Source organism: Lepisma saccharinum, chromosome 7, assembly GCF_977018435.1.
Source record: "Lepisma saccharinum chromosome 7, izLepSacc3.1, whole genome shotgun sequence".
Classification (NCBI taxonomy): Eukaryota; Metazoa; Arthropoda; class Insecta; order Zygentoma; family Lepismatidae; genus Lepisma; species Lepisma saccharinum.
The window spans coordinates 2267602-2288308 of record NC_139235.1 but is presented as its reverse complement, the minus strand read 5'-3'; the positions used below and the strand labels follow the sequence as shown (position 1 = coordinate 2288308).

The 20707-nt window shown below is 39.8% G+C and overlaps 1 protein-coding gene across 1 annotated transcript in view; it reads right to left on the bottom strand.

Annotated features, from left to right (window-relative positions):
- Positions 1 to 17314: 17314 nt before the first annotated feature.
- The window catches only part of LOC145990112 (uncharacterized), a 359871-nt gene continuing 356478 nt past the window's right edge, over positions 17315 to 20707 (bottom strand). The window contains exon 3 of the mRNA XM_083125767.1: positions 17315 to 19761. Coding sequence (XP_082981893.1) covers positions 17458 to 19761 — 2304 coding nt within the window. The 3' untranslated portion in view covers positions 17315 to 17457. The remainder of the gene's footprint in view (positions 19762 to 20707) is intronic.

Below are 20707 nucleotides of genomic sequence, written 5' to 3'. Positions count from 1 at the left end.
CGTAGCGTTCCGCCATGGGGACCGGCGAGACTCCAACGAATACGTGCGAGCGAAAGGGGGTCTCAGACAATACTCTATTACACACATATAATTTCAGTTCAGTTGCAATAATTTCAATTGATTAATATAAGTGACAGGTAAGAACATTAGTACTGTCGGTTACAAAGACACCGTTTCCACCTCGGGACGCCACGAATGCACGCCTGCAAATAACTGAAGCTTCAGTTCTGAAATGAGACTGAAACACTGAAACCAACTTCAGCATTGCCAGCTCAAAACATAGCGGCAGACGTTGATTCGCAAAATACTAGGGAGTCCTCACGTCTCGCTTTACAGCGCCATTAAACGTCGCGGTATCTCCTATCGCATCCCGTGGAACTCGTGTGCATTATCTCCTGCGTAATCTACTCCGGGCTACGTTTTAATTAAGTTCCGTAAAATCCTTTACAGCATATCTCCTTTGTTATTATTCCGACGAGCAACCCCATTCTCTATTTTAGACACTCATACATATCTCATTACACTCGCACTGAACTAATTTTTACAAAATTATCAATTTACAGACGAAGTGATGCTCTTCTCTCTTGCAAGTGCTAGACGCGAGTGCTCTGTGCGTCTGAATTAAGCAACGCATTTTAAAATTATAAATGCCGAGGTTACGGAACGCATACCGTTAGACGCTGATGGGAAGGGTATTGCAGATAACAGAAGATCGGTAATGAGAGCACATTTTACGATTCCTCATTTGTATTTTCACCCATCTTCTACAGTAAGAACCTACCCTTTATGTAGAAAAAGTCATTTCCACGTAGTACACTTGGACACAGGCTCGTATCTAGAAATATATTACGGGGAAGAGGGCAGTCTGAACAAACTGTCTCACAAGTAATCTCTATATATATAAAAATGGATGTGTGGGTGTGTGTATTTAAATATATACAGGGTTAGTCAAAATTATGTTAACACTAATGGATTGGTTTATCCCATTTAATGTTAACATAATTTTGACTAACCCTGTATATATGTTTGTACCGGCATAACTCTCGAACGCTTGGAGCAATTTCAACCAAACTTGGTACACGTATCGCTTGCAATCTGGAAAGAATACTTTGGTGGGGGGGGGGTAAGACACCCCTGGGGTTGGGGTGGGAAGGGGTGACATGTAAAATTAATCGAAAACCACCGATATTAAATTCCGCACAAACAGACATCCGTGACTCTATGCAATCCGCATAACGACAGTGTTTCTCGGGTTGTCTAACGTTCATGCTGATCTGATTTTGTGTTGCGAAAACGTGTGGAATCCTTAGTTTTCGTGACACTCCCAATGGGGTTCAACTCCAAGTTCATCACCTATCAACATGAGGGGTGAGAGGGGGTGAAAAATAAAATGCCACGAATGACCTAGATTAGTGTCGAATCCATAGTTTACGGAGTCGCTAAGCTAATTGGTGACATTCACGATCACATTTAAAATTAGTTACATTTTACACTATAGTTAGAATTCATTATTTTCCTGTCTAATACAAGATTGGGATAAATAAATACTCGAGCAACACAGGGTAATCAGCTAGTAATAATATAAATGTTTAAATTAAAATAATTAAATTATAATTTAATTAAATGTTAATTAAACTATGTAAATTCATTAATATTGCATTTTTATTATTACACGAATACATAAAAAGATGGTATAAGAACTGCACATATTTACTTGCGTGTACTTAAGTTCGCCAAAATTTGTATAGAAAACAATGATAATAATGTTAAATAGATAAAGGGCTGAATAATAAGAAAGGATGTTAGATCCAGTTGACGAAAAGTAAAATTCCTGATCAAGTCCGAACGACGTATGCGTGGAACACCACCCGTACCGCTGTCGCAGTGCCACGTCCACGTACGAAGTCATAGTTGACACCAGCGCTGGTGCATGCTTTCGTGATCTCAGACTTTGCAGTTTTGGGAAATTTTAGCAAACAAGTGTTTATTCTCTTAATTTTGTACACCAGTGCATATCAAGCGAGTGACACGGGTCAATTAACTATTATTCAATTGCTTTCTTTGTGTACGTGCCAAATCTATAGATTACTTTCTATAGCTTCTATTTATCAACTGCTTCTTTGTCGAGTACGTGGAAAATTGCTAGTGTCACATTTCTGCTTTGTAGAGAATAGGTGAGCTTTCTATTGATCAGAATACTTCTGTGAAGGTTAAGCAAGAAATGCGTAGAGCTCAATTTCTGCTTTGTGATGTGCGGATTGAGTCATCTTCTTATGAATTCTTTCTTTATAGCGTACTTGGGAAATTCTAAAGCTCATTTTCTGATTGACAGAACTCTATTTATGCAGATTACGAGAAATTTGACTGAAGCATTTCTTCACTGTAAGAAATCCGTAAAATTCCTAATATTAAATATATGATTTGTTATATAAGGGATTGATCAAATGCGTCTTTGTAGGGTACGTAGAAATTGTCTAAGAGACCAATTTCTACTTTGAATTGTAAGCAGTGTATTCTTATTATATAACTGCTCATTTTCATAATACTTGAGAAATACAGTTTTAACTTTATTCCTTGCAGATATGTTGAGATTGTGCAATCACAACAGAGCTTCATTCTGATATATGCCGGACCTTTGTAGCAATCGCTTTCTGTCCTGTGAATATTACTTGGTTAAATGTCTGGTATCTATACTGCGCATGATTCCGAGTAATGTATATGCAAATACTTGTTTAAATCTCAAGAAAATATTAAAAATAATGTCTTTATTTGCATTTTGATAAAATGAATTAAAATGGCTACTTTATCTGTTTCGTTACTTGGAAAGAAGTGCATAGTTTTACATACGAAAGAAATATACGGAGGCATTTATCTGTGCTATTATATATACTATACTCTAGTTTATCTTAAGTAGTTGGAGAATTTGAAATTCGTTAACATTCGTTTGTGAACAAAATGGAACAGATAGAAAGAATTACATTAGAACTGAAGACCGTACAATGGCTAAAGATATGTTAATGAGATTTCAGGAATTGTAGGAGCGAAGTAATGTGAACGGATAATTTCAAGGGGAGAAAGTTGACACGTTCCCCTTCGGGGCCGCAGTCGCCATCTTGGCTACTGAAGAAACCCGTATTGTTATCTTAGTCCTCCTGATGACGTAACGATATCTCTTTGTAATCAAGAAATCGAGTGAAGGCAAATAGTCGTTCGGGTCCCACTTTAAACTGTAGATTCAGTCTCGATTAGCCATTATGTGCACAAAGTGAACTTATAACTAGGGCTCGGATTTTTAGGTAAATATATTTTTTTTTTTCTGCGAGTAGATATGACCTCGTAAGTGAGTTGCGAATTCCGATATTGGTAACTGGAGCCTATATACCAAATTTTGTTTCACATACAAACACATATTTTCCATTGTTTTTTATGTAAATACAAATTTCTTAATATTCGTTCATAAATGCATAAAATGCATATTTTGTCACAGATGTTTCACATAAAATTTCATATCTACTTATTTTTTTTTTTTTAAGAGTTCCCAGAAGAGAAAGAATTCAGTTTCCTATGTAATACGATCAAGAAACTAGAAGCAACGGACGTTCCTTTGTCAGAAGCAATTAAATAAGTCAGTGAGGTGGAGATCAAGCTCAATAAACTTAGTGGACAAGGCACAATTGCTTCGCAGAAAATTCCAGGGTGTCATGGCAAAAAATGCTGGCTTTAAAATTTGTAATATTTCAAATATATTGGACGGTGAACAGGAAGACAATATTGGATATTTAAGTGTGAGTGAAATATCATGCCTTAAGTCTGCGAGGTTGACTTCATGTGATGTAGAACGAACATTTTCGCAGGATAAGGCACTGTTTCGAGACAATCGTCAGTCCTTTGTAATGGACAATTTGAAGATGACAGTTGTGGTGTATTGTAATTCACTGTAATTCACCATTACATGCTAATTTCATCTGGTGAGTACAGATGTTTTAAGCAGAAATTTTCAACATTTTTAGCACATAAAAATGCATATTTTCCATGTTTAAGTACATAAAATGTAAATATTTTCCATATTTTGAGCACATAAAAAATAAATATGTTTCTGATTTGTAGCACCTAAAAATCCGACCCCTGCTTGTAACAAACTTTGATGAGATACTTCAACTTTGGAAGTATTGACGCGAGAAACGTGACGCGGAAAGATTTAACATTTTCAAACACTAGAAACTCAGTACCTATTAATATGGCACCGTGTACAAGACCCTACATCAACACATAAGTTGTTAAAGGGCTTTCACTCTATGTAATCTCAAGTTTTGTAAGTTGTACGGTTTAATCATTCTTACAACGTAAACAAACATTTTCAACAGCATTCGCTCTTTATATGCTTCACAATTCCGAACTATAAAAGATAGACCTATAGCTATACAAAATACGTAAGTTGACACGAGCTTTCAAAATCTATATCAGACTATTATGACGGTCCGCTCTAACGGGGTTGCCCAAGCCTGACTATTCTGTGAGGTTACTTATCTCTCCTAAATTGTGACTCCCACTTACCACATTCAAGATTCCAACAACCTAACTTTCTCGCGATCAGTTCCCTCTCACTTCATAGAATAACCGTACGGTCGCGCCAGCGACGATTGATTGGTCTCAACAAGTCAATCCCTGCTAGTAAGAAATAGTACAACTATGTCTCTAGTTTACATCGATTTAAGATGAAATAAGAAAAATTCAAAAATTAGTCAATCTGTTGAAAACCGCCCTGTATTAAGCAGATGCACAAAGCAGTTACTGAAAATCCCTTAATTAGTGTCCTCGCTCTTTCCCTGCATCATGCCTGATAAGTCTGAAAGATCAATTCGTGGTAAGACGTGAATATGTCAATTCACTGTCACTCTTTTGATTTACGAATTAGAACAAGTTCAGTATTATGCTTGAAAAATATCAATAATGTCAAACAAACACTCGGACATCACTCTCACCTCAAAGAAATTTCATGGTTAGTAAATATTCAAAGATGGAGAACTAGACATCATGCATGAGCACCTTGGTGAATTATAACTCACTCGTACATTTAATTTTTTATTCAATTTAGTGACGAATCCAAATTTCATCAAATGTTGCAATTAGTTAGAGTGATAATCCTTTGGTACCAAATAAACCATTTATGTTTATTAATTTTTGATTTACCAACAATGACGTTAACTTTAATGTTTAGAATACTCGAGGTACATCTTTTTCAAAAACTAGACTGAAGTTAAGTTTAAACGTCAAAATACATTTTCATGTTCTGACAAACCAGCTGGTGCACCAGTAAATCTAAATAATACATGCACGAACTAAATATTACCAAAATGACCTCATATTATGACAAAGCAGGTTTCAATATATATCCAAAGTCAATTGTACTTTCTAGTAGCTATTCATATTTGATCTGTCCGTGCACTGGTCGTTACCCTACCCAATAGCGCTAATACCAATTGTTCATGCTCGAGCAACGCGAAGAAATGTATACGTGACGTCACGATATCGTACGATCAAATTATACTGTTCTTGCCACGTTTCTTCAGTTACCAGCTGCGGAACATATTATGCACGGTTTAGATTTAATTTTCTTAAGAGAAAATTTTGTCGACGTAAGATATATTTTCTCTATTCAATATGGCGGCTTCTGCTGAGCCACATGTACACCTGGATTTAAGCTGAATATTGCAATCCAGTACTGTGAATGACACCTTTGACAGTTAGTACAATAACTAAAAATTGTATGTGACGTGCATTTTATTTTCCCTCGTCGCGATTAACATGAAGGTAGATTCACCCGACGTCGATTTCTTTGTCTCGACCGTCGCTGCACTTGATAGCACGAATGGCCTTACCTCATGGGCGAGCTCTCATCTTTCGCATTTCACAGTCCACACACCTGTTACTCACTGCAAATCATAACAAAAATCCATTTGCCTCCCCATTCGGGTGATCACGAATTTCCTTTGGTTCTGGTTTTTCGTCGAAAACCGTGCAAAACTTCACAACTCTATCGCGCCGGTCTTTCCTCAACCATCGGCTTTTCCCTCCATGCTTTGGGTGCGTTCATTATTTTTCCCACGCCAGACGCAGTCTCCGAACACTTCATAACCAAACTTCATCGCACTTTCACACGCAAATCACTTTAACGTCCACTTGTTTCTAACTACTACAGGTGCGTGTGTTAAGGTACAATTATCAATTACTTATATTCCCACTTTAGAATTTTATTATTAGAATACTCCCTCGAGACGTAGATATTTTGATGTCTCTTTTCCATCACTTCCGCCCCCGAGTTTCCGAACACTACCGTTTCTTTATGATTAGTGAAAATGTCCCTCATCGAGCGATAATTAGATTAAAAGTATTTACGTAATTTTGAAAATAAATATTTGATGGCTGTTAAGTTCCCAATGAATAAACTGAAAGTTCTACAAAAAATTTAATAATATTTACTACTAATTCAACTAGTATTTCCTCCTTTTTTTAGATTAATACGAAGAGCGACCTCTAGCGGTTAAATTTGTAACCCTAGTTTCCAGATCAAGTTATCCCCGTAAGCAGCTGCCCTCTCTCGTGAATTTCTCCGAGTTACGTGTGCGTTCACACCATGGACGAGCAATTTCTATAGGTTAGGTCAGTTCTCCAACCATCAGAATTTTACTGTAGCTGGCTTACGTTTTATCAACAAGGGAATTATGACTCCAAACCGTCATACTATATCTAACGTTAAATGTTGTAGACTTTGGGAAACATTTTTTGGTAATAAACTTGACGCGAGCCAAGACTGTACGACGTCACGTATTGATAGTACACGTTATAATAGGCCACAGCAACTTAATACTTGTACCTAAAGTACAAATATTTACTACTTCCCAGCATTTAGTTAGGTTTTCGTTGGTTGATGGTTTTTGGAAGATGTTTTGAGAGTTTAATGTTATTTTCATGTAGTGAATTGATGATTCCTCGCAACTGACACATACAGTGTGCACTATAGGTGTGTTTCACCTACGTCACAAACTGTTGCATTGTGGGATCGAGCAGCCATGATTGATGCCAGTTCTTGTAAGCATACGGAATTGAAGCGGACGGGAGGGGGATACTAACACAGGCATTCGTTATTTAAAACAAACGTGGAGTTGGTGCAGATCTAACGTACTCTACGTGGTGGATATTTCGCTGAACACTACAAATAAAATTGGCCGCAAACATGGCGGTTGTGCGCATCCTGACCTCAGATGAAACCCACTTCGCGTTTGATTAGTCTAAAAAGCTTACTTGTAAAATGAATTTTAATATTGATACGTATTTTAAATTAACTCATTGCAATTAATGATTTTTAAATGCAACTCAGTCACAGTTACTTTTCTTGAAAAACTCAATAAGCTGACCAAGGCAGAAAATTTACTTTATTTTAAAACATAAACTAAACGTAACGTTTCAACCTTCTAGCAAGGTCTTCTTCAGACTCTGCACCAAGTACAAATGTAACAAGGTACAAAACAGGAAGTTATATATATCACTCCCCTCCAGACACAAGATTATTAGAAAGTTGTTTTCTCTCTAGAACATTCCAGCAGGTGGCCTTCCCTTGTCAACTGTACTTTCACCTGACAGGCGATTTGGATAAACATTTCCTTTCATCTGGAAAGTGGTTGGACTTTTTACCAAACCTTCTTCTTTCTTTCTTCATTCCTCTTCCTTCTTCTCTCCTTTTTCGCTCTTGTCCTTTACACTCTCTCTAACACCTTCTTCCATTTTTCGTTTACCTTCAGTCCCCCATTCCTTGCACTTTTCTTGCAATTCGCAGCTCGCGAACATGGCGGCGCCGGGTCCAATGACGTCACGTGAAACTCGCCCATTTCCAAATCGCCCAGAGATGGACCGAAGACAAAAAACAAGCGATCTTCTTCAGAGTCTAACAGCAGGTAAATAGGAAACAAACTCTTCTTGTCACTTGGCGATGTAGCGTCTCTTCCTCCCTGAACCTCCCTCCGGAGAAAATGACATCGCGGAGAGAAAAGAAGACAAGCGCACGGGAGAAGTACATCGTTACCTCGGGGGCCGTTGCCCTCTTCTACCCTTGCTGGACAACAGAATGCTCTTTGTGGAGGAGGGGATTAAACGTGCAAGGGAAGATTGGGAAGAAGACGAGCGAAAATTGTTCCAGCCCTGTCTTCCCGCTTTCGGTCAAAGTGCGTCCCGAACTTATTCGCACACACACACACACACACTCACACAAGTCTCTTTTTCTAGCTCCAGCCCCCTCTTCCGCCTCGCATGAAACCAGTACGTCGCAAAGCACTCAGAAACAGAGTTCCTTCAAAAGAAGGCCGTGTATCCAAAGATTCTTCTCCCGATACTTTGCTAAGGAAGACTCTCGTCACCGCAAACGGACCTCCAGTGCAATATTGCCCACTCTGAATTTTCGAGAAATTTCGTATTTTTTTCACTTCAACAAAAAGGGTGAATTCCACAAACACATCTGTGAATGGGATGTTAGGCATTTTTTGATACTTGTAAAATACACTGCTTTCTTGCTTACCAAAAATACTCGGTTTCGTCTCCTTATAATTATCGTTATTAACTATAACTTTGAATAATATAAAAACACGCCTTAATTTCTTCACATAAATATCTGTCTCGAATATGCACTGTTAAAATCTTGTCTCTACTGAAATTCCATACCATTGATTGTAGACTATGTGATATGTTCCCTTCGAAATCGAGAGTTCTCTTGAAGACGAGATCGTGAGTTCACTTCAAGACGAGTCCGAGAGTCCTCTCGAAGACGATATCGAGATTCCACTTCAATTCCATACCGAGAGTTCACTTCAAGGGAAGATCGAGAGTTCATTTCAAGGGAAGATCGAGAGTCCACTTCAAGGGGAGATTGAGAGTTCACTTCCAGATTAGATCGAGAGTTCTCTTCAAGACGATATCAAGATATCACTTCAATTCCATACCGAGAGTTCACTTGAAGGGAAGATCGAGAGTTCACTTCAAGGGAAGATCGAAAGTTCACTTCAATTCCATACTGAGAGTTCACTTCCAAATTATATCGAGAGTTCATTTCAAGACGAGTCCGAGATTTCTCTTCAAGACGATATCGAGATTTCACTTCAATTCCATACCGAGAGTTCACTTCAAGGGAAGATCGAGAGTTCACTTCAATTCCATACCGAGAGTTCACTTCAAGGAAAGATCGAGAGTTCACTTCAAGACGAGTCCGAGAGTATTCTTCAAGACGAAATCGAGAGTTCACGTCAAGGCCAGACCGAGAGTTCACTTCAAGAAGAGGTCGAGAGTTCACTTCAAGATGAGGTCGAGAGTCCCCTTCAAGACTACACCGAGAGTTATCTTCAAGACGAGATCGAGAGTTTCCCTTCGAGATCAAAACTAGAACGAACTTGAAGTGTCCGTAACATCCCTGACGAAATCAGGAAATCATTACGATAAAATCGCTTGAGTAGGTTACGAGCGTGAAGCCTCCCTTGCCAAGCTTATCATAGACACCGAGCATTTTGAATTCAAATCAGTTCAGGAAAGATGGCCATCCCATTAAACAAAATGGCGTTTGGAATCAGCTGCAGTGAACCCCTGCAGGAATTAACAGAAAGAGCGCCTGTAATCTTCCGACTCACTACTTGCAGCAAGAAGAAAACTTTTTCACTTTTAATTAACTTTCAGAGGGAGGATTTTTTTGTCTCTCCCACTTCCTCTTAAAAAGAGCACAATGTGTCGAGTAAGCGATATTCCTCAAGGAGAAAGAAAGTTCAAACGTGTAATTACCGCCGCTTCAGAAACCGGAGAAAGCCTTTCTCTTACGTTTTAACTGCTAAACGTATTGGATCTGACAAAAGGGAGGTGGAGAAGTGGGAGAAGTGCCCCTTTTTTGTTTTGCGAGAGAAATCCCCCCTCCCCCCGAAGAGGACGTAAATAGAGGCGCTTGGAAAGGTCGCTCTTGGGTTTCAATCAAGTTAATGTGCAAACAGTGTACAGTGTCGCCCTCACGGAGGACCGCGACGTGTAAGTGAATCTGGGAATGGTTGTGCATCGTCATCAACAGTCAGTTGAACGTGTGTGCACCATATGACCCCAAAACTACTAATCAAAGCTTACTTTAAGTCCGCTTTATGCGCAGAGAGGCTAATCGAGACTGAACCTAGAGTTTAAATTGTGATTGGTACCTTCCGGACCTTGTCAACAAACGGGTTTCTCAGATGAAGAAGTGGGAATTTCGTCGCCTTGTAAGCCAGGAGTCCCGGGTTCGAGGTTTGGATCCCATTCTAGACTGTAATCCAGTCATGATTAGCCTGTATGTGCATAAAGTCGACTTCATAATCATCATTAATACATTTTATTCTACTTATAACTTTACGTTTAGTTGCTTATGCCTAGCATACATTTTGAAACATATAAAAAAAATACTTTTGGTACAAATTTCTACACGTTAAGTTAAAATACATTCTTAAATAACTTGTTTTCATATACGTACATCCACTCATTCATTACAAAAACATTACAATTTCAATAAAGTGGTCTTAAAAGAAAGAAACAACTTAGCAAGGTTTTTGCATGAAGGTAACTCCAGTCCCGTGCCGATTATATCATTGGCTTACTTCCAAAATATTAAATTTAATAGGGCTGCGCTGGTCTAGTCGGTAGGGTTGTTGATCTAAGGTCGGAATTATTCCGGCCTCGTCCCCGCATAAAGCGGCTCACCCTGCCTGAAAAAAAATTGGTACATGGGGGCAACCCTGGTGGGTGGGTGGGGGCAACCTTTTACCTTAGTGCCAAAATTCCGTAACAACCAATAACACACAGTATATAAAACACGTTTCAAAGCGATAATAATAACATTTCGGGAAACTTACCGAACATGTGAAGTAGCCGAAAGGATAGAGTCGAAAAAAATATGAACTTTAAAATAAATTCTTCTTCAGCTACGACCGAAAAGGAACAAATGTAATGGTTATGGAAGACCAAGAGACGAGGACTTATATGAAACCATGAACATTCCAAAATATGCATCACGAGTTAACGAGAACCGAAAGGTAAAAAAGTAAAACGAGAAAATATCCTGCATAGGAAGCAAATGCATTACACAAATTCCCAACATATTCCTCTTTGATTTTTGCCTCTCCGCGTAGAAACCTAGCAGAAATAATGGATCCTATGATCAATGGCTTCTTTTAGTGGTATCTACCGAAACGCTGAATCTCTGTCGAAGACAAGGAGGTGGGGAGGAGCATAAAGATTACGTTTTTTGCTCCAAACCGTCGCTTCCAAGATCCCCCCCCCTTTCGCTTTCTGAATCTCGGGAGGTCCTCTATTTCTACAAAGTGATCCTGATTGCAAAAGGCAGATTTGAAACGCAAAGCCCGAGAAAGCTTTAATGTTTTAAAATGACAGATTGAGGGTCTGGCTGCGGTATATGCCCTAATGAAACTTAATGGATATGCTTGGAGGAGATGCAGGCAACCGAAGGTATCCTCAAGAGGAGAGAGGGAGAGATGTAAGAGGCAAAAAAGGAAGAAGTGTTTAAGGAGGAAAGAGATAAGTTTTGCAGCAACAAAAAGGCATTTCCATATACGAGGGCCGTTCAGGATATCGTGGATATTCCAGAATGCGAATTGCTTTATGAATCTTGGAGATGCCACGTCGTCAGGACAAAAGAAGGGGTTAAAACAGTGCGACAACGGTCGAATTTCTTATGGTGCGTATTCATCTTTCTTTTACATTTCTTTGGTTTTAGTACAGGTATCAGTGTATCCACCACTCAAAACATTATTAAGTTACCGGGACTTTCCGTGCAAGGTTCGTTGCGGCCAAAATGATTTTACATTCCTTAAAATTACTCATATTTCTTGCACTGAAACGTATGGCCATTTTTCACCCTTATAAGCATACAAGCAAAAATCTCTTTATCCAAAACGTTTACTTTAAAGTTTAAAAAATGGTGTAAGGAGATAGTGATTCACAAAGTACTACCCATGCTTCCCTTCATGGCTATATTAAAAGTACATTTTGCTTTAGACATTGCTCTTTTAAGTATGTCCAATTATTTAGCATAGTATGTTGAGATAATATTTCACACAAGGTCATTCTCTCTTTCTTCTCATCTTGCTATTCGTCATTCCACCAATTTATAGTTTTGAATATTTTCTTACCTCGCTACACCATCCGTTGCATACGTTGTTGATTGTGAATAATGTTGACAAGTTGTCTCTTATTGAGAGTCCAAAATTACAGAGTATAATATACGTTTAAACCTGCCACGTTCTAAATGGTAAAGCATATGTCTTGGGTAATGAAAATGCATAGTTTAGCAGTGTAATTCATGTCGGTAAGTGTTTACCTCTATTTAAAAAAATCTAATTCCCAGAAAAGTTTATTTCTTATATTATTTGACACAATAATGAAGTTCATTGCTACAGCTCATGTACCATTCCATGTATAACGGGTAGGTGACTCGTCATTCGTGTAATGGAACGAGCAATCATTCATCCAATCCAAGACACTGCACCCCTAATGCATCTCTGAAATTGCATTCCCATGCTTCATGATGTTCATTTATATCATCTGTAATAATGATATTGCCTTGTACATAATGTAACCGATACGGCTCAGATGTCAGTACATGGCTGATGGATTGTCCTGAGAAGAAAGAATAAGTCATAGCTCGACATTTTATGCTGATATTTTTTACTGTTTAGCTACAAAATATATGTAAGTTAATATTTCGGGTTTTTATCAGAACATTGTTAATTTTAATAGAATCAATTCCTGGTTTACAAGAGTGAATATATGAACCTAACCTTACAGTGGGATATTTACTGTAATCATTTCTTTTTAGAAAATATGGAATTTCAGTGTAACACAAGTGTTTTGGATCAATAGTGGAATGTGTTCGTGTAGAAAATATTGTAGACAAGATTAAAAGGAATATGAAAAATTATGTACACTAAATTGCTAAGGAATAAATTGCAAAAGACGGGAATCCAAAATGAATAAATAAGAAGAGTTTTTTATTTTAAAGAAGTGTTTTTGTTTTAACGTGTGGTTCATTTGTCTTGTTCTTCGAGTGATAATAACAAGAGAATGTAGGTTATATTTCAGAACCTAGAAGCCTTTGAAAATTATTCATTGAAGTGCATTATCTTAATATGATGTGTCTTATAGTTAAACCATTGCATATTCTAATGTGTTAATATCAATTTTTACCGCTATAAATTCTACATTAAATAATTTTATCAAGCACTATGATTCTGGAATTTCGATCTTTAATTTTATGCTTTCATGTGTACACAAGTTGTATGTTTAGTTTGTAAATTAGATATTAAATTGTAATGAGGTGTTTGGTAATATTGTTGCTGCTTGGCAAAGAGCTCAGCCAAATTCAATATGATTCTCATCTGCAATTTACAATACTTTTAGCTCTAAATGGACGCATATTAGAATTCAATTTCCTTTTCGTACTTCAAACAATAATTCTTCCTGTTCCGCTAGGTATTTTGAATTCTGTAACTTTGATGCATACAAATGTATTAGTATCTAGTGCAGTACTGAATAAGGAGTCAACTCTGTTTCTTTCACTTTGATGCACAGACTTAACTTTAACATTGTCATCCATTAACGTATTCCCAACCTTCACTGGATGCAAATATCCTAAATGTTGATTCATACTTTCTACTATCGCTAGATAAGGTTAATTTGTGATTTGTGATTTGGTGTTTTAAGTCCACTTTATGCACAGTAAGGCTATTCGGGACTGGACCTACAGTTTAAAGTGGGATCCGAACCACTTGTGCCTCCACCGGGTATCGAACCCGGGACCCCTCGATTACAAGGCAATGACGCTACCACTGCGCCATGTGGGAGGCCCAAGGATAATTTGCACCCAGTTTGTATTGGTATATTCTAACTTATTATTATATTATATAATGATTTCTTCCATTATTAAGCTTTTACGTCCTATTTAATTTATTTTGCATTACACTATTATTTAGATCTGTTATCACTGTACCCTCTACATTGTCTTTAGTTTTAATAGTGTTGCAGACTTTATTAATACCTGAATTTCAATCTGTAATATTATTTTTCGTTACTTTCTTAACTCCCATTTGATTCATTTTAAGATATATTCAGTTAAAACTAATTTTTCTTACATACAATTCATTGTAATATTGGATTACTTGGTACAAATTAAGGTACTTTAAATAATTTCAAACCACTTGCATTCTTTCCTTGTACAGTATAGTGCAGTCAAAATAGGAAATATAAAGGAACTCATTCATAACAAGCTGAAGTTTGGTATGTAGCGTCTTTATAGCATTAAAAACAACATACCAAGAGCCCCCGGCGATCACCCATACGGTAAGGCTGCCATTTTTCAATATGGCGGACTTAGTGGCTGGGTGATAGCCGGGGACTTTTGATATATTGTTACTAATATTACTAAGATGTTATGTACCAAATTTCCACTTGTTATGAATTATAGTTCTCTTATTTCGTGAAAACGTTCCTTGTCTGCATTTTTTAAAAATGGCGGTCTTAGCGGCAGGGTGATCGCCGGGGACTTTTGGTATGTTGGTATTAATGCTATAAAGACGCTACATACCAAATTTCAGCTTGTTATGAATTAATTCCTTTATTTCGAGAAAAAGTCGTCTAAAGTGATTGCACCAGTAGTTTATATTCAAATCAATATTACAGTCCGAAATTTCACAATTTAATTCTCGAAAATTAAAATTATTCAAGCAATCGTGGACGAATCCATCATGCAAATCGAGAGCACGTTGTCGACTTTTGATCTTGCCACCGAAGTTCCTGGGTTCGAATCCCTTCCTGGGCATGTGTGTTGTTTTCGAGTGTTTGTTCATCAATGTTATTATCATCATTCATTTTCATTGTCGCGATCAACGAAAAGGGACAGAAAATAACAAAATAAAAGTAACAAAAATGCAACTACAGTTCAGTGAAGAATTTGCATGATCTTTTTGGATATTTTACGCTTTACTATTGTAGCATATCGCCTTTACACAGTGAACGTACCTCCAAGTAATTTCGTATCGGAGCTGCTGCCGAGAAACAAACCAGGTTTCAGTTCTGCGAATTCTACGCCTGGCCGCGACCCCTTCGGATATCTAATCTTCCTGTGATCACGCCGCATTGGGTACGGAACCAGACGACAGGGGAACGAGGTGAAAAAATCCGTATCGAGATTCCTGCTGCAACAGCGGCCGAATATGCAAATCCGAGTCCCAGAATTATCACGCAATTTTGAAATTAAGATACCTTTCGTGGCGAATACGACAGCGAGGTTTTTTCTCCTTTTATCCTCATTTGGCTGCAACAAATCAGCCTCAGGTGTGTTGCGGGAAGTCTACGGACGAAGGATAATAAGCCTGTATCACACCTTGTGCGTTCCCCTCCCGGCCCGCTGTTCGTGATGTGAACGTGACAAATCTCCCTGCTTTCGGGTACGAAACTATTTCGCCTACGTCATCGGTCGTTTCCTTATCTGCATAATTATGGGTTATTTTCTGGTATGCAGTCCACGTAGCGCCGGAAGGATCACGTTTTGATTACGGAACAATAGCTGAAAGCGAGGTCACCGAAAGCACATGAGTTCATATCCTTTCTAGAACTTCAAAGATTGAGTTCATTTATGAGCTGCATTTTCTAACACTAATATGTATGTAGAAGTGATGGCAAAATCAGGATAAAATTTTATCCGGATATAGGATTATTTGAATTATCCGCGTATTCGGATTATCAGGCTATTCTAATGTTCATTATCCGGGCAGTTTTATATTTTATTCGTTTTACGGGATATCCACATATTGTTTTCTTCATCATTTTCATATCTCACTCTACGTATTTTCCGCAAATTCTTCACCAAATCTGTTCTATTATCCGTTGCATCGGAAACGGATATTGGATAATTAGAAATCCGGATATCCGTTATATCCGAAACTATTATCATGACGTTATACGTACCGTACTGTTCGTCTGATATATTCGAGTGCGTAGAGGTGGGCCCGTCAGACACTTTTTGAGTTTGGGAATTATCCTATGGTGTAGGTTGGAGGACTGGACATTGCAGATTCTTATTTAAAAAAAAAAAAATTAAGCTACTTTAGTCTCTCTTCTTTCCGTCAGATGTAGGATAGGACGATACCGGTCGTTACACTTGGATAAAATTAAGTCGGAAATCACAAGAACCGAAAACCCGCTCCACACTGATGTTTGTTCTGATATTGAAAACGTATAGATGGTAGGCAGACGTCTACTCACTCGATTGCTCTACGGGAGCGACAAATAAGGTGATCGTCTGTTCACAGATACTCAGTTTCACCACACTGTTGGCAGCGTAAAAGAAGTCCCCACGAAATAACTCACGAGCTATACGAACAGGGAGGTACGTACATGATGTTCCTGTTGAGCTTGACACGTCCTTTCCTTTTGGACTAATATTTACTATTGTTCATTTATAATCTCTGTAATTTGGTGACACGTATGTGCTTATTCAATATTTTGGCATGTTAGTGATGATATCACAGAATAGTGACCTAACTGTATGAATAATCTTGTAATACCATCGGGATTATGGACTGTGTTTTGTTTTAGTTTTGTCTTTTAATTTCTGTAGTTAGTTGTAAAAACTTGTTAAGCTGAATTGTAACACTAACAATTGCAATTACTTATAAGTAATAGAGGTATTTCTCTTGTAAGATGTGAAATATACTTATTTTGTAGTAAAAACTTGAATTGTATTTCATTTTAATGACGATCAAAGAAGTATTATCCATATCCTGAGAAACATTAGTGACTCCTGTGAGTCATCATGTGAACTATTCTCGTGTTTTTAAATAACGTTAACAAAAAGAACGTGCCAAGCTTGAGCTTGTACGTAGAGCTTTCGTGGGCGGTAGCCAAGGTACTCGAGTCGCTTGCACCCTACCGTTTACAGTACGCTAACACACGTGAAAAAATAATTCACAACACCTAAAACTATAATAGTATTATTTTTAAGAAAACGAAATGGAACCAAGTGACGTCACTTTACTGTGTTAGTTGAATACTCCGACTGATCCATCTTGCTCATAATCGCCTGAAAGTGATTATTATAGCATTCATCTCTTCCTTTACTACAGAGACTATTAAACAGAGACATTAGTTTAGTGAGCAACAACAAACTAAAATTACGAACCTAGCATCACCTAAGACAATAACCAATAACATTTAAGGTTCGCCAGACCAGCATGGAAGGTATCTTGAGAAACACATGTTTGTATTCATTTAGTAAATTATTGACCAACATGACAACTAACGTACAAGAAGCTTTGAGAAGGATATTGAGAAAATTACATAATTTGTGTTGAGGCTTACAGATTTCTTCTTTGATTTAGAAGGCAGAGGTAAAGACTAATAATCATCACTCATCACCCAAGTTTTCTTTCTGATGATAGAGGCTTCCTGTGGCGCTTCCTGTATGACATCCTCATGGATGGTTCCTCTTCCGTTTTGGTACACGGAGTGCATCGAGACGAATTCTTGGTCCTTTGTGACGTAGACAGAGCTGGCAGAGCCGTATTCCCTGTAGCTGGTGCTCTTGCGCGGATACGGGCTGCACAGGCTGTTGTACGAGCCTCGAACCAAGGTGGAACCTGACGGGGAGGAGTCCTCCATGCATCGCTGCGAGTTGCTTCCGGTCCTGGGTCTCGGGTCGAATTGCGAGGATATCGTCTTGAGGCTGGAACTGGAGGGTAGGCGCCAGGTGGCGAGCGGGATCTTGCTCTTCAAAATGCTGGAGCTGGAAGCGCAGGGTTTCGGTTGGGAGTCGTCTTGCCTCGTCTCGCCACCGGGCGTCATGCTTTCTCCGACCAAAACTTTCTCGTTCATGGCATCCACTCGTCCCTTATCTGTAATCCCTCCCTGCTTACACGCATCTAGATTTGCAACACTGTTCTCCGTCTTAGCACCAACCTTCGTCCGGTTTGTACCAGTCTTCGCTGATTCCTGTCTCCTCGCTTCATCCGCCGGCACCCTTCGTATCACCGTGTACGTCCGCACTGAGGTTGTGGAATAGTCTGACTTCAGCTGGTTCACCTTGACGGCACCCTCCAGTTTCCTCGCATGATCTTCTCTCTCTTGGATCTTCCCCCTTGCACCTTTGGTCCTCGTGTAAACATTCCCGCCCCTGAACACCTGTTTCTTATCTGCGCCTGTTGGGTACTTCTTATCTCCTTCAGGTTTGCTCTTCGCTGCACTGGGAGATTGTCTCCTACGAGATTCCCCCGTGGCTTTGTCCTTACTCAAACCCGAGTTAGATGCTCCGTCAAGAACATACTTCGTGTTCGTTCGCCCTCTGTCAACATCTTGGACTTTCTCTTTGGAGAAGGAGTACACTCTAGATTGCACAGCTTTGGTCTCTCTGTGGGGAGTTGGCCTCCAGTTCTGGATTTTGGCATTGCTTGACTTTGACGAAAACCTGCCTCTGTGGCTACTGCTTGAAGCAGGCTCCGGGCCCTTTGCCCATTTGGACTTTGGGCTCATCGCTGCCGTGCCACTTCCCGAAGCTATGTTTTCGCTAGTCGCTTCCTCCTTCGGTGCGGTCGTTTTCAAAGACTCGACTTCATCGAGTGACTTTTGCGATCGTTTGATGGTGACCGCTTTCTTCGTAGTTAAGACCAGCAGGCGGTCGAAGTCTGAGGCACTCAGTCTTTCAGCAGCTTTTGGGGATATCATCACAGGAGTTGACGCAATGACGTTTTGCAAGATCGCAAGTCTTTGTAGATGCTTACTCGAGGCGGAACCGTCGATTACAGAAAATGCTGCTATGGGTCTCTTTTCAGTGGTAGCAAGATTGTTCAGCTTTACGGTTCCCGTGTCGGTGTCAGAAATAGAGGATGTGTACAGGAATGTTCTTTGGTGAGTGTTAGAAAGTTTTCTATTGGCTCCGATGTACTCATTTTGACTGAAGGATGGGTTCACGTTGTTCGTTGATCTTGATTCTGACTGCGGTAGTGTCCCTGCACTTGCTGAAAACAGGCCATCTCGTGCGGAACCATGCATCAACGCGCTCAAGGGTTTCTGGTTCAATTCTCCAGGGTGCTTTGCCAACGGATCCTTCTGGACGACACTTTTGACTATGAGGTTTTTCCTCCGTTGCAGGCAAGGGCTAGCGGGCAAGGGCTTCGGTTCACTCACAGATTTGCGTTCACCCTTGCTGACGACCCTTTCGGTCGACGTATCGTTTCCGGTATTGTCCGATGCGGAACTGTGACGCCTCCCGTGCTTGCCTCCAGGTTTCAACTTGCTTCTCCTGATGGTCTTGGCTTTCTCGATCGCCCTGCTCGGACGCGCCGGCTTCTCGCCGCAGGAGGAGACCGGGTTCGACGCCGCCAACCTGCTCTCACCGAACTCGGCCCTTTCGACCGAGGATGTCGCGTCCAGAAGAGAGATCGCGGACAGATTGTAAGCCTCGGGGTTCTCCAGAATTTGCGATTTCCCCTTCAGCACGGTGTAGCTCAGTCCGCGCGCCGGTTTCGCCCTGGTCTGGTCGCCGCAGGAGTTGCCCATTGATTTGGCTGAATCGTTCCGTTCGCAGGACATGGAGGAGCTGAAGGTTAGATTCAGGTTCCGAGAAGGCACGTCAGGAAGCATCGTCATTGGATGCTGGGGTCTGCACGCAGAGGGTGTCGAGAATCTTGTGCGCCCGCGTTGAACCTGAAAGAATGGTTGGCAGTGAAGATTCAGTCAGCTTTTAGTCTTACGTCTGTAGGATTTTAATTCTAGCTTTTTCAGTTTTATTTTTACCATGTAGGTCATGGGGTTATCATGTTGGAACTAAATTGAAAAATATCCAACTCCTTTCCACTAGAAGGATTGAGTACAGTACGGGATACATATCGACCCGCACAGTGGCCGTATGGTGTAAGGGGCTAGCTTTGGGTTCGAGTCTCCTGTGGGAAGTGTAACAACTTTCCTCCTGGTACTTCGGCCTGTGTATTTGGACTAGTGACCACTCACCATCGTGAGGAAATTGGGAGCTACGAATGAGTAGCGTAACCCGGTCATGGAAAACATACATCAACGACTTAAGGTTCGTCGTGCTGACCACACGTCTTCCCGCAACTGGTTGTATGATCCGATAGTCGATAGATAGTCACTGGCCCTAAAAAGCTTATTATTATAATATGAAAAAATCTTAGTACGTAAATACATAAGTTTCCCTATGCTGTACAATTTGTCATAAATATAGTGTGCACATGGTAACCTATCTCCTTAAAGTAGCGGGCCTCCTTTTTCCAGTAGACACGAAAGCGCAGCCGCAGCGCTGCGAGCAACGAAGGTATGTTGAGAAAAACCAGACTCTCAACATTTGGAGTATTGTATCATTATAGGTGCTCATGTGTTCGAGGCATGATGTAAGGAAGAAGTGTTGCCATTGCGTGGTACGAGTGGGCAAATGGCTTCACACCCATTGATTTCTACAGTAAACTCGTGGTGCTTTCGTAATGCGTGTGCAAATTGTGGATAAGTGATGCAACATTGGGGCAGGAAAGGCTGCTCCAACCCCCATACAGCCCTGATATGGCGTCGAACAACAATGGTGAGATCCGGGCATACCTGAAAGTTGTATTACAGGCCTGAGTCCGGAAATACTCAATAT